A 13,250-nucleotide genomic window follows, 5' to 3' on the forward strand; every position below is an offset into this window, starting at 1 on the left:
ATAATTTCCTCCATTTGCACTGTAAAGTAAGAGTTCGTAACCTAGGAGTCTATAGAACTAGAAGGGAAAAGTCTTATAAATGGACTCCCGGGGTCTGAGAGACACATGAAATTATACAGAGAACTATGCAGACAGTCTATACACTTAATCAGCTTCTCAAGTGACTCAGAGCTCCAGCAGGCTAAGGAACACCGGTACAACACAAAATGTATGTTAACAAATTTTTGATTAATCAAACTATTCATTATGACTATCTATTGTTATACCACCATACTGGAACATAGTGATTCCCACAGGATCCACTGAGGTGAGTAGAGGTGGACACTGTATGAGTCCAAATTATCATTTTGAGCGGTAATAGTCAACAATAGACTAAGTATAGAGTCAAACTTTTACTATGAATACAAAAACCACTCTCTAAGAGTGTATTTCTGGACATTCCTCAAAAGAATTGTTTTCCTCACCTTTTGTACTAAAGGTATAACTTAAAGCCCAATTATAAGTCTCAATTGACGGGTAACACATTAAAATGTTACTCATTAGTTTATCCATTCGCGTTGCCTGGCACTGAGTGTGAGATACGGTAGATCTCAATGGACTGTGCAGTGTGGTTATCAAAAGTCTCACAGAATGAGAAACTTTCTTGTTTATTCCATTCTCTATAAGTTCACACACACACGAAAAAAAAATATGCCCTAACATTACTGATTGGAAGCCTTCTGGGGCAGCTCTACGCTGTCCTATATGATCTCTATGAGTCGGAATCAACTCAACACCCCGTTTGGTTTACGGGTTTTAACTTCACTAATAAACATGAACAGGAGCCCTGGTGGCTCTGTGGTTAAGAGTTCAGCTGCCAACCAAAAGGTCAGCAGTTCAAATCCACCAACTGCTCCTTGGAAACCTTGTGGGGCAGTTATACTCTGTCCTATAGGTTCAATCTGAGTTGGAACCGACTCGACGGCAGCTACCACCACCACCAATAAACATAATTATGCCTGTATAAGATGTTCAGGGTTTACACAGCTCGTTTTTCTTATTTTATCTTTATAGATAATAAAATCTCTAAGAAAGTTTCAGTTTTCTAACTGTTTAAGTCCGTTCCAACATTGAAAATTCTAGGTCATCCATTTGTGTAAATGAGAGCAAGCCACTTTACCTCATCAAAGTTGGATGAGATAATGATCTCATGGTATCATTCAGTTCTAAAATTATATAACTCTATGTGTTGAAAGTTTGTTAAAGTAAAATTTTCAAAAAGGTAAAATCATGACTCTCAGGTAAATAAAATTCTAAGTCTCTGCCATTTGAAAGTTTGTTACCGTGAAATTCTCGAAAAGGTGTAACCATGACTTAACAAATGAAAAATGAACACGTCAATGATTTTATTCAACCAGTTAATTAGCAAGGGAATCAATAAATTGTATTTCATCTTCCTGCACTAAGATAAATAAGTACACTTTTCATTTCAAAGGATATTTCAAAAACTAGGTATTTATAGGCTATGTTAGGATAAGATTGCTGGACTAATATCCACAGGGCAATAAACTGTAACCATTAAGGCTATCTTTTCCATCAGACAGTGATTATTTGCATCTCTATGGGACGAAAATGTATGCGTTAACCTCTGCCCTACAACACTGTAAAACAGACCACTCAATAAACTATCAAGTCAGCGTTAAACTAACAGCTCAAAATTGCTTCAGGCTATTTCCAAGTTTCAGATAATTTTTCTGACAAGTTGCATCTTTCATGAATGAAAGTTCTTGACTCTTAATTATATCACTTAATTTTTAGAGAAAATCTTTATCACCTTTATTTGACACATGTAAATTTCCATATCATATTGTCGGACTAGCGCTCTAAATGTACTTTACCTTTTTCTGGGCTGAAATAAACATTAGTATTTCATAAGACAGTGTGACAATGAAGCTCTATCTGGGTATTTTATTCATGAAATGTAATACAATGTCTATTTAAAGCTATAATAAAGAGGCTATTACACAAGTTGAGCGATGGTAAATATTTTGAGGATAAGTCCAAGATACTTTCTTTTTTTTGGCAAGCTTCCTGGGTGCCTACTAAACTTAATAAATATTAATGCTAAAAAGAAAATTTTAAACATAACTGTGGTATTCACCCCAAGCAAAGAACAGTAAACCAAAAATCTAATCTTCCTTTTTAGTTTAGGATATCTGTTAACAATTTGCATACTACCTAAAACAATGCGATGTGTACACCAAGGGATAGCAAAATGATCACTAATGATCATGTTAGCATACCCAAAGCAATCCAATAAAATTTTTGACTATTTATTTTTTTATAAATAAAAGTGCAAACACTCCTCTATATTTAGCTTCCAAAAAATAACCTATCTACAAAAGAAATTTTTCCTATCTACAAAAGAAAAAACACATTATCTTCAATTTCTAATATGTTTTATTATCAAGACATTTATTTATTTTCATCTCATCAGCTTAAATAAAAGAAATCGTTCAAGAACAAGTTTTTGCATATCTGCCATGGTAAATTTGCTTGTTATCAAGTTGTGAGTAAACCGCGTAAGGTGCTCATGTGAGCCAAACCACAGTACAATCTGCGCGTATTTGAACTGCAGAGTATCCTCATTGTTTCAGTAAGAGAAAAGAAGAACAATATTTATTGGAATTAAAAGCTTGGCTTTCAGCTATTCATTATTCAAAAATATTCAATAATTATTCGATGTTTGTAAAACAAAGTACATTGTTAAAGAGCAAAGAAAGCTAAAATAGATGTGCATTTCTGGAGCTTTTATTTAATACTAAGCACTCTGGCATAACTGGAGGCAATAAGCAAAGAAAGTCAGGTCCACATATGGGAAGATCAAACAAACCAAGAAACCTGTTGTGCTCAGTCGATTCCAGCTCATGGCAAGCCCATGTGTTAGAACTGACCCCACGAGCAGAACGGAGCTCCGTAGGGTTTCCTTGGCTGTGGGCTTTACAGAAGCAGATTGCCGAGCCTTTCTTTTGCGTAGCCACTGGGTGGGTTTGAACCTGCAGTCTTTCAGTAAACATGTTACTGTTGTCAGCTGCCTTGAGTCGACTCTGACTTATGATGACCCCACGTGCGCTAAAGTAGAACTGGGCTCCATAGGATTTTCAGTGGCTGATTTTTGGGAAGGAGATCACCAGGCTTGTCTTCTGAGGCACCTCTGAGTGGGATCAAACCATCAATCTTTATACCACCCATGGACCCTATGGGAAGATTAGGCAGCACAAGCATTGTGGCTTAAAACACAAAAATAAAGCTAGCTTCTATGGAGCCTTGAATTCCCACCATCAATATCACAAGTTTGGATTAAGGTATTATATTTCCATTAAAAACATAATAAAATGTAAATATGTCACCTTGATGAGACAAGGTGACACAGGTGTTATTTAAAGTCAGTGCCCGGGTCAAACTAGTACTCAGGTCGGCAAGCTCTTGTTTGGCCAATTTTTCATTAAGGGGCTGATCTATGAGGGGAGAAAAAGGACCTTAAAAAGCCCTGCAGGTGAAACAGGGACTCAGGAAAGCAGGGAGTACCAGGGATTTCTGGGAGCAGCGGGAGGATTCAGCGCTATACAGGGAAAACTGGAGAAGAGGTGGTCCAAGGATACACTTTCCCAAGGCCAAGCCCTACAAATAAGGCTGCTAAAAGCATATTGAACGGGAGCCTGAAAAGGTTGTAATTACATGAGCAGACAATCCCTTTCTCTTTGGTCCATCTTCCTTGTACTTAACATGTTATTTTGGCATTTTACCCTATTCAAGTTGAATAACTTAGGATCTAAAGTTATGTTCTTTTTTTTTTTTTTTTTTCCTCTCTCTCTCTCTAATCTAGCCTTTATGGTAGTATCTTTAATAATTCAAAGTCATATTGATATTCCATTATCCTTTATCAGAAAACAGAAAATGTGGTACACTTTAGTGATAACAGACAGAATTGAGAAGACAGGAGACATTATATTATAAATATTCTTAAGCTGTATTTTGAAACTTTAGGGAAACTAAAAAGTCAGTAAATTAGTCTTTAAATAAGGGGTTGGGTACGTGGGGGTGAAAGGGTCGTGAGAAACTGTTCTAGATTCGAAACCTGTATGTGAATATCTATCACTCATGATGATCTGGGGTATCTTTCAGGGACATGAAGACCCTACACATGAATACTAAATGTCCAAGTCCTTCCAGTCTAATTTAAAAACTGGTAGAGGGAGTTTGTGGTGAAAAACTGAGCCTTGATGTTGTACAAATTCAATGCTTCAGGTCTTAGCCATGTGCTTTCCTTGAGGAGAATTGATTAGAAAATGTTTTAATTTATTTTGTTCATATTTCTTGTACTGAAATAAACCAGACAATATATTTAAACACACTCAATATTTAGACCTATTGTCAATATCTGGATAAAATCAATTTAATCAGATTAAATACCATTACATAGAACAACTTTGAATAAATCTACTTGTTGTTAATAAAGTACACAGAACTCATGACAAAATAAAGAAAGATCAGCCATTAAAAAAAAGATACTCCATAGGTTTAAATAGGTAACTTCCAATAGGTAACTTCATACTTCAGAATTGTTCAACTTATAAATCACGAGACACAAATTGCCCCAAAATTGAGAGAGTAAAACTACCCAGCATATAAATATTCAGATTTAGGTGATTTCTTTATTGACAAATAAAATACATTTCTAAAAAGGAATGGAAAATGTGAGTTTTGCTGCTCAGAGATGGCTGATTATTTACAGATACATTAGGAAATATACCAGTGGTTTTGCAAATAATCCACCATCTCTATTTAGAACGTATTGTAGGCTCTGATGCATTTGCAAACCGTTTGCCTCAGTTTTCCAATGTAGAGTCGCCTTTGGACATGGCTGGGACTGCTCTGTTTTTACAAGCAGTGACAGAAGAATGTCAAGAACCATTCCCATCAGTATTTGGTCAGACCAAATGACCTAAAATAGGGTTTATTAAAGGAGTCAGTGTGTTAGGTATTAAATTGTGTCTCCTCAAAATATATTTTGGAATCCTAACCCTTATATCTGTGGATGTAATCCTGTTTGGAAGCAGGATCTTATTTGTTACCTTAATTAGATCATGCCCAGGTAAGGTTGATTCTTAACCTGATCACTTCTGAGTTATAAAAAGAGCAGATTACACACAGAGACACACAGACACAGGAGGAAGACAAAGGCAGATGACTCTACAAGCCCAGAACTCCAAGGATTGCCAGCTACTAGAAGCTGAACTAGAAAAAGAAGGCCGTCCCCACAGAGCCACACCCTGAATTTGGACTTCTAGCCTCCTGATTGTGACAAAATAAACTCCTGTTCTTTGAAGCCACCTACCTGTGACGTTTGTCTTACAGTAGCGCTAGGTAAGTAAGACATAGCACCTCTGGTTTACACTGTTCTATTAAATGACATGACCAATGTTGTAACAAATCTAGCTGGAATAATCACTGGAACCCTTCCATAATCTAACCCTTCAGCTATTGAGAGCCATCGAGCATGATGTTAGAGAAAAACATAAAGAAATATATTTTTTGAGCAGTCTGTTTTTTAAATCCTTTTTGACTCTGCTTACGGTGCTCAAGTTTATCCTACACACTTGGTTACATTCATTTATTTTTATGTATTCATCTACACTTCCTCATTCCAAAAAGAATTTGAGGTTGGTGTACTTGATTTCGGAACAAAACCACATAAATACATCCAGCCCTCCAGCCAGAGTGTTATTCGTTCATAGGTAATACTTTGGCTCCATGTGCGTTGATGTAGGTGAGCAGAATGTTGGCTCTCTGTTCTATCACATCGATAAGCCTTTCAATTCCTTGTCTACCTCCTTGACTTTCCCAGTAAACTCTATCAAGAAATAAAGACTGAAGGAGTTTCTGCCGTAGATGCTGGCTCTTCAAAACAGAGACTGCCGATTCGGGAAACCTGAGAAGATAAAATGATATTTCATTCTTAGTAATTACTTGGAAATATTATGCTTTACGCAATTGCTCTGCCCTTCATTAATCTGGCATAAATCACACTATCAAATGCTTTCTTGAGAACCAAAACATTTTAGTCACCGTCAGACTGACGTTTCTCTTAATATGCTAGAAGAATGTGCTTCGAGTGAATTGAATTTTCTATACCTTTCACAAGTTGGCACACTACCGTCTTACTCGGGGTCGTTATATGCAGGCAAAAAAGAGGCACAGAATTAGAAAGGATTCCATTAGTCTGGCAGAAATTGTTTCCTTAATCTTAAATTTCATTTTGCCCATGAAAACCACTTTTATCTGCCAAGTAAAATAGTATTCTCCTGAGTGTCAAGGCAAGATTTCATGCAAGAAATTATGTGAAGCAAACGCTAGTGATTTCAGTAAGGGACTCTTCCTGAGTAGGAGTTGTACAACTGAATTGAACGTGAAATAATCCATAGTGTATGTAGTAAGACAGAAAGGAATCATTTGAAAATGCCCAATTAAAAAATTGCCTTTGATTCAGATCATACTTCCGTAATTCTGAGGATTTGGGAGCATCAATTAAATAATTAAATTGTTTTCAAATAAATTTAGGAAAACTCAGGTTTTAGAGGCAGCGCCTTCCACCTTGAAAGCCCCCTGGAAAACCTAAGTCCAATTGAAAAGGGTCCTTGCTGAATTACTTTAGGAGAATATACTCTCCTTTCTTCCCCTCTTGTATTAGAAAGCATAAATGTAGGGGCCAGCCATATACATTATTTAAAAGATTTACCAAAATTTCTGGTTTAAATCATAACTAATATTCTGGTAAGTCCCCAGTTAGGCCTCTCCCAGCTTTCATTAAATGCTGACGAAAACACAGTCAAAGTATTAGGGTTTAACAGTAATTTTTAAGTAAACTCATTTGTTTCTTAAAGAACTAAAACAAGAATAGATGCTTGTTTAAAGAGTACACTTTGCCAGAAGTCCCAGGCCCTTATAAGCACCTTTCCCAAATTTTGATGGAGCCAGCTGGGGGAAACACACAGGGCAGGTGGAATTCAAGGCTTCAGGTCTCCAGCAGTTGTCACACTGAAGGGAGACCAAAGGCCACAGAGCTGGATGTGTCTAACGAGAAGAAGTAAGTGTGGAATAAAATAACACTTGTAAGATGCTCCACCATCCCTGAAGACATGTACTGTAGAATTTAGTGGTTATAGTACTAAGTAAATAGTTGTTATTAATTTCATTAATTAAATACACATTTTCCAGTATAAAGTATTAATAATCCATGATTTGTAAATTCTATGAATCTTCAACTAATTTAGCTGTGGCAGAATGCATAAGATGAAACTGTTATAATTGAGGAATATCTTTAGTGACTGACCCTTTTTATAAAAGACAAAGAAATTAAGGGAAAAAATTAACTGTCTTTACATTATATTGGTAAATAGGAAATTCAATGCATTGATCTGGGATTAGCAAAGTCTTCATTTTTGCTTTTCAATGTGTGAGTTACATATTCAAAGAAGATTTACCTTAAAACCCATTATTGCTAATACATTTAAAGTTAAATCTTCTTTGAAATAATAAATAAAACAGTATTCATATTTATGGGAAAGTATGGGATGGACGGACTGTATTACCCAGAAATTATTATATCTAAGAAGGAACTCAGGCACTTAAGAAGCCCTCCCTAATATCAACTCATTAAGTGATGTATTAGGTATGTAAATTTTCCTACATATTAAATCTCCTTGGTTTAGACACCTAAAAAAGAGAAAATCTGCCTCATGTTCAGCCTTAATCCATAAAGAGATGTGAGGAACAGGTATCAACAAGGCAGGACATGGCAGAAGCTCACGAAATTGGAACTCATGAAACTCCCTGGATAGTTTGACTTCTGATGTTGAAAGTACACGAAATGAACACAAAGTCATAGGTTCAGTTTGGAGCCCTGGTCGTGCAGTAGTTGAGAGCTATGGTTGCAAACCAAAAGGTCAGCAGTTCGAGTCCTCCAGCTGCTCCTTGAAAACCCTATGGGGCAGGTCTACTCTGTCCTTATAGGGTCGCTATGAGTCGAATCAACGCGACAGCAATGGGTTGGGTTGGGTTAGTTTCAATTCATTATACAAATATGTTTCTGATTCTTATAGGAAGACTATATAAATATTCTGTCAGAATATTATTAACAAGGGTAATATTCACATAGTACAAATACTACAACTTATTTTAGAAAGAATATTTGATTTGGATCTAGAAGACCTGTGTCCTAATGTCAATTTTAGACTTTACTTGTGTGCTTTCCAGCAAGTCATTTAGGGTCACACAGCTGGTTAGCTATTTTAGTAATTTATCCCTCTATTCTTAAATTTCCAACCTGCCCCAGTTCCTTAGTCAATCTGATTTCTGAGTAAGTCATGAAATATGGAGGGTGGCTCAGCCCCGCCGTGTGGCGGAGCTGGGAATCTAACCACAGTTCCCCTACCTAGTGCTGAATAGCTCAGGCTCCACTGCTGTATCCCTGCCACTACCACCTAGCTCCTGGTTTCCTTTACTTCCAGGTGAGATCAAGTGTGCCATGAGTAACCACTGCATTTTAACTTCTAGATGCAGAACTCCTTCTTCAATCCCATATTTGTCCAGTCTCTGCTTTGCGTTTTTTTTCTGAGCCCTGCCAGGAGTCCCAAAACTTTCAAGGTCCCCCCTGAATTCTTGGTTCCTGAGTCAACCCACCATAGAGAAATGAGTATTTCTGTTATCCTAAGCAGCATCAGGAGCCCTGGTGGCATAGTGGTTAAGAGCTATAGCTGCTAACAGAGAGGTCAGCAGTTCCAATCCACCAGCAGCTCCTTGAAAACTCTATGGGGCAGTTCTACTCTGTCCTATAGGGTTGCTATGAGCCAGAATTGACTCGACAGCAATGGGTTTTGTTTTGTTTTTTTAAGTAGTATCAATCAGCTCTCCCTTTTGGGTGCCTGGAAGGATTTCCAAACGCTCGAAACCCTGCTACCTGAATTAAACAGTAGCCTCAATCCTTGGATATGGTGCCTTACTCACCAGATTGGCTCTCGTTTTCCTCCGCATTTCCTAAAATTCACACAATTTCTCTCTGCCTTTGGGCATCCTGCCATGTCGGTGTCTGCATTGCTGGTAGTCCTCCCTATGTCCTGTCCCATGCCTTCATAAGGAAGCCTCCACCACTCACTTACTCCCTGCTGTGCCAACCTCTGTTCCAGAGATCTCTGCAATCTTCCAGCGTAACCTACATGGATCTTCACAATGAGGGTTGAGCAATGCCGTGGGTGTGACATGTAAAGTGAGCTTGGGATGCTGAGAGAGATACTGTGTTGAACTCTAGCTCTGTTCCATTTGGGTTGGTTTCCCTTGCCTAGGACTCTATTCCCAGATTTCACATTCACGATTCCTTTCAAAGGGTTAAATCACTCAGGCATAGGGCATGTGTTTTCTGAAAACCTTACAACTTTTTTAATATAAATGTGATGTACTGAAGATTCTACTACATCATAAAACTTACTCTTTGATGCCTTCTAATAATTTGAAGTTTAAGTTATCTTCACTTCTGTCAAAGAAACCCTTATTGTCTACAAAGACCAAGTGCCTCGGGTCATGCTGTCTCTGGACAATGTGGGCTAGAGCTACAGAATCTTGGTCATGACATTTTGGCCTCCGTCCACTCTGTACACAGGCATCTTCTTTGCGTGGTCTGAATCCACAGCAATTTGTATCTAAGCGATTATAAATCTGAAAACAGAAAACAAAAACAAAATCCAGGTTGCTGAATAAAAACAAAACTGGGGAAAGTTAGAAGATTTCCAAAGAACTGGTGCTTTCTGAATAGTTGACTTGCCAAAATCTAATGGGGCCAAGTTCATTTAACTAAAGGCAACTGTCAGAATAAGTCCAAGGTTCATATCCTTCTGACTCAGCCATGGTTATAAGCATTTCCAGCTTCTGCTATAGCTGCAAAGTCATATTATCCAAGTTAGGTATCTCCACCCTTAATATTCGAAGTTCCCACTGACATCACATGTAGACACATGGCCAGAAGAGTCTCTGACCCCATCCATCACATGGAGACACTGCAGTGCTTTAGTTTTCTCTCTTGGATTGGGTTATGGAAAGGCTGAGTCATCTCAGTGGCTCTAATACTTCGCTGAATTTCCTAGCCTTTTGTCTTCAGTATTACAATATCTAATCTAAAGTAACACAGAACAAATTTATTCAAAATATGTGAGGTCCAATAATGATACCTAAAAATACTATTAACATAGAGTCTGCAGATAGATTGTGAATATTTGAGCAGAATGAACAGAACTGTTGTGACTTCTGGGGTTTATTGTGAACAATTGTCGTACAGAACAGAGTAAACAGAAATTAATTAGGATAGGAGAACTGTGTTATTTCCATTTCTTTGGGGCAAGGGAAAAAACAACATTTATTAAAGGGTAAAAGAAAAGTCTGGTCTCAAGAGTCAGATAAACTTAATGTCAAATCTCTGCTCTCGCCCTTGATGGCTCTGCAACCTTGATGTAGATTCCTTTACATAGCAGTCTCAGTTTAATTATCTTTATAATGGGAATAATACTCTTTACTTTGCCCAGTTGGTGGAACAATTAGTGAAAATATTTGTAGGCCCTCCAGCCCTGACCCAGGCAGCTAGGAGATACTCAAAATACGGAAACTTTTATCACTATTGGTGAGACTAAGTGCGCGTTGTATAAAGTAATTTGTCTCACAAAAACTCTCTATGGCAAAAGGTAATTTATCCATTTTAAATGAAGTAGAATAACCTCAGAGAGGCCCTGGGTAAACTACTGGTCAGTAGCGAAGTTAGAATTTAGGCACAAATCTGCCTGACGACAAAATCCTGATTTGTTTTGTTCCCCCCTCCCCGCCACTACACCGTGTTGAATGGCACAAGAAGAGGCCGGGGCTAGTCAATGATTGTACGTGTGTACGTGACTGACCGCCCATCCTTCTCCTGTGCAGCGCCCTTCGAGTGGCCACCCACGGAGGCCAGGAGCTAAGAAAGGGATGCAGAAAGAGCAGTGCCAAAAATCTAACCTACTTTGAAAAGATCATTCATTCATTCGTCCAACAAATGTTCATCGAGCAGCTTCTACATCCTCTCAGTGAGCTCGACACCAAGGCAAATGTTGCCGATGGCCACCCTCCCACCGCCATCACTACCAACGAAAAGCAAAGTGGTCATCTGATTTCATCTCACTACTACAGCAAACTTCTAGAACTGGGTAACTGACCTTCCTCTCTGCTTTCTACATGTGAATGGGCCTCATATCAAATAGTTTGCTCTGAGAAGCAGGGATTGTAAAAGAAGTTTGCATAATCCGCTTTTCTATGAAGTGGGGTGGAGTAGCCAAGCAGATGCACACCTCAGAGGACGCGCTGCGGTCTAGAAGCAATCAGCAGGCAAAGGAGGCCTCTGTCAGGACTGGTTCCAGGCAGCTGCCGCATTAAGCTGGAAGCTCAACCGATGGTGTGTCTAGGGTCACGTAGTCGGAGCCGGGGGAGCAGCAGTTAAAGCATGTCATGGATTGAATTGTGTCCCCCAAAAATATCTGTCCACTTGGCTGGGTCAGGATTCCCAGTACTGTATGATTGTGTAACATTTTGTAATCTGATGTGATTTCCTTATGTGTTGTAAACTCTATCACTATGAAGTAATAAGATATTAGAGGCAGTTATACTGACGAGGTCTACAAGATTAGATAGTGTCTTAAGCCAATCTATTCTGAGATATAAAAGAGAGAAGTGAGCGGAGACACACAGGGACCTCACACCACCAAGAAAGCAGTACTGGAAGCAGAGCGTGCCCTTTGGACCTGAGGTTCCCGTGCAGAGAAGCTCCCAGACCAAGGGAAGACTGATGACACAGACCTTTCTCCAAAGCCAACAGAGAGAGTGTTTCTGACAGTTGAATTTTAACTTGTAACCTACTAGACTATGAGAGAATAAATTTCTCTTTTTTAAAAGCCATCCACTTGTGATATTTCTGTTCTAGCAGCACTAGATGACTAAGACAAAGTGTACATGTTTGACATAAAGATAGGAAAGGTTCCCCAAGGTGAGCAAGGGTGTCCCAAGCAAACCAGCATAGGTTAAAAGAGAATAAGGCATATAAAACCAAAAAAACCAAACCCGTTGCCGTTGAGTCGATTCCGACTTATAGCCACCCTACAGGACAGAGTAGAATCGCCCCATAGGATTTCCAAGGAGTTGCTGGTGGATTCGAACTGCTGACTTTTTGGTTAGCAGCTGAGCGCTTAACCACTAAGCCACCAAAAAGTATAAATTAAAAACTATTAGAAAAATGTATTGAGTCCTTTTGTCTCAAACAATTTCATTCATTTTATACAGTATCTTGAGCGTCTTTGAATATAAGCCATCAAATGATACAAATGAGACTGCGTCTGATTGCCCATGATCTAAGTTCAGGTCAGAGAGAATCTGAAAAACGATTCTTCTAGAAGCTGGTTCCCATCCAATCTCCTCTACTTTTCCTACATTCATCTAATAATTCTCAAAGAATCTCTGGATCGTTTTTCCATTATCATCATGTACTTATATTGTTACAATAACATTTATATATAGAAGAAAAAACTAAATCCTATTTAATTTTGACTACAATAGCAAGGTCTGTTATGTTGGATATATGTGCTTAGAACTTATCCCTTAAAGACAAATTCACCAATCACCTCTTAACTACTGCTCTGAACGCTAAGCTCTTTCTTCACTGTTGACTTAGTAGTCAGCAAATGTCTAAGGACACACAGCTACATTTGTGTTGCTTCCACCACAAAACCACGCATCTCAAGGGTTATATTAATGTTCAAGAACAAGCACTTTAGAGTTTAGGCTTTACCTTTCAGTGCTTCTGTGTATATTATATTTATCATTTTTAAATTAAATGAAAGCAGTAAAAATTAGAGGTAAAAAAGACCAATTTAGATCATCTTTTTATTGCCTAACCAACATTAGCTTGTTTCTTACAGTGTATTTTTAAAGTGCTTTGCCTGATCTAATTCCGGAGCACTCAACAGCCTGTGATGATGTCACCGCTTCCCTGACACACTGTGGTGCCATTGGAGTCTAACAGATCTTATTGTTGAAAACGGGTGTGTGTGTTCAGCTCAATGTCTCTTCTAGAAAACGTTTATCACTCGTTTTATTTAGATATACACATATACTTTTGGGTGTGTTAAAACATTTTAAGTGTGAAT

The 13,250-nt window shown here is 38.3% G+C and overlaps 1 protein-coding gene across 4 annotated transcripts in view; it reads right to left on the reverse strand.

The window, feature by feature from the left end:
- Window positions 1–3,825: 3,825 nt before the first annotated feature.
- GASK1B (golgi associated kinase 1B) overlaps window positions 3,826–13,250 on the reverse strand; it is a 63,487-nt gene continuing 54,062 nt past the window's right edge. For all 4 annotated transcript variants that reach the window (XM_023736606.1, XM_023736604.1, XM_023736605.1 and 1 more), the window contains 2 exons: window positions 9,524–9,750; window positions 3,826–5,971 (listed from right to left, as the gene is read on the reverse strand). In XM_023736606.1, the coding sequence (XP_023592374.1) occupies window positions 5,764–5,971; window positions 9,524–9,750 (435 nt within the window). In that variant the 3' untranslated portion in view covers window positions 3,826–5,763. The remainder of the gene's footprint in view (window positions 5,972–9,523; window positions 9,751–13,250) is intronic.

The sequence above is a fragment of the Trichechus manatus genome, unplaced genomic scaffold (genome assembly GCF_000243295.1).
Source record: "Trichechus manatus latirostris isolate Lorelei unplaced genomic scaffold, TriManLat1.0 scaffold00089, whole genome shotgun sequence".
NCBI lineage: Eukaryota > Metazoa > Chordata > Mammalia > Sirenia > Trichechidae > Trichechus > Trichechus manatus.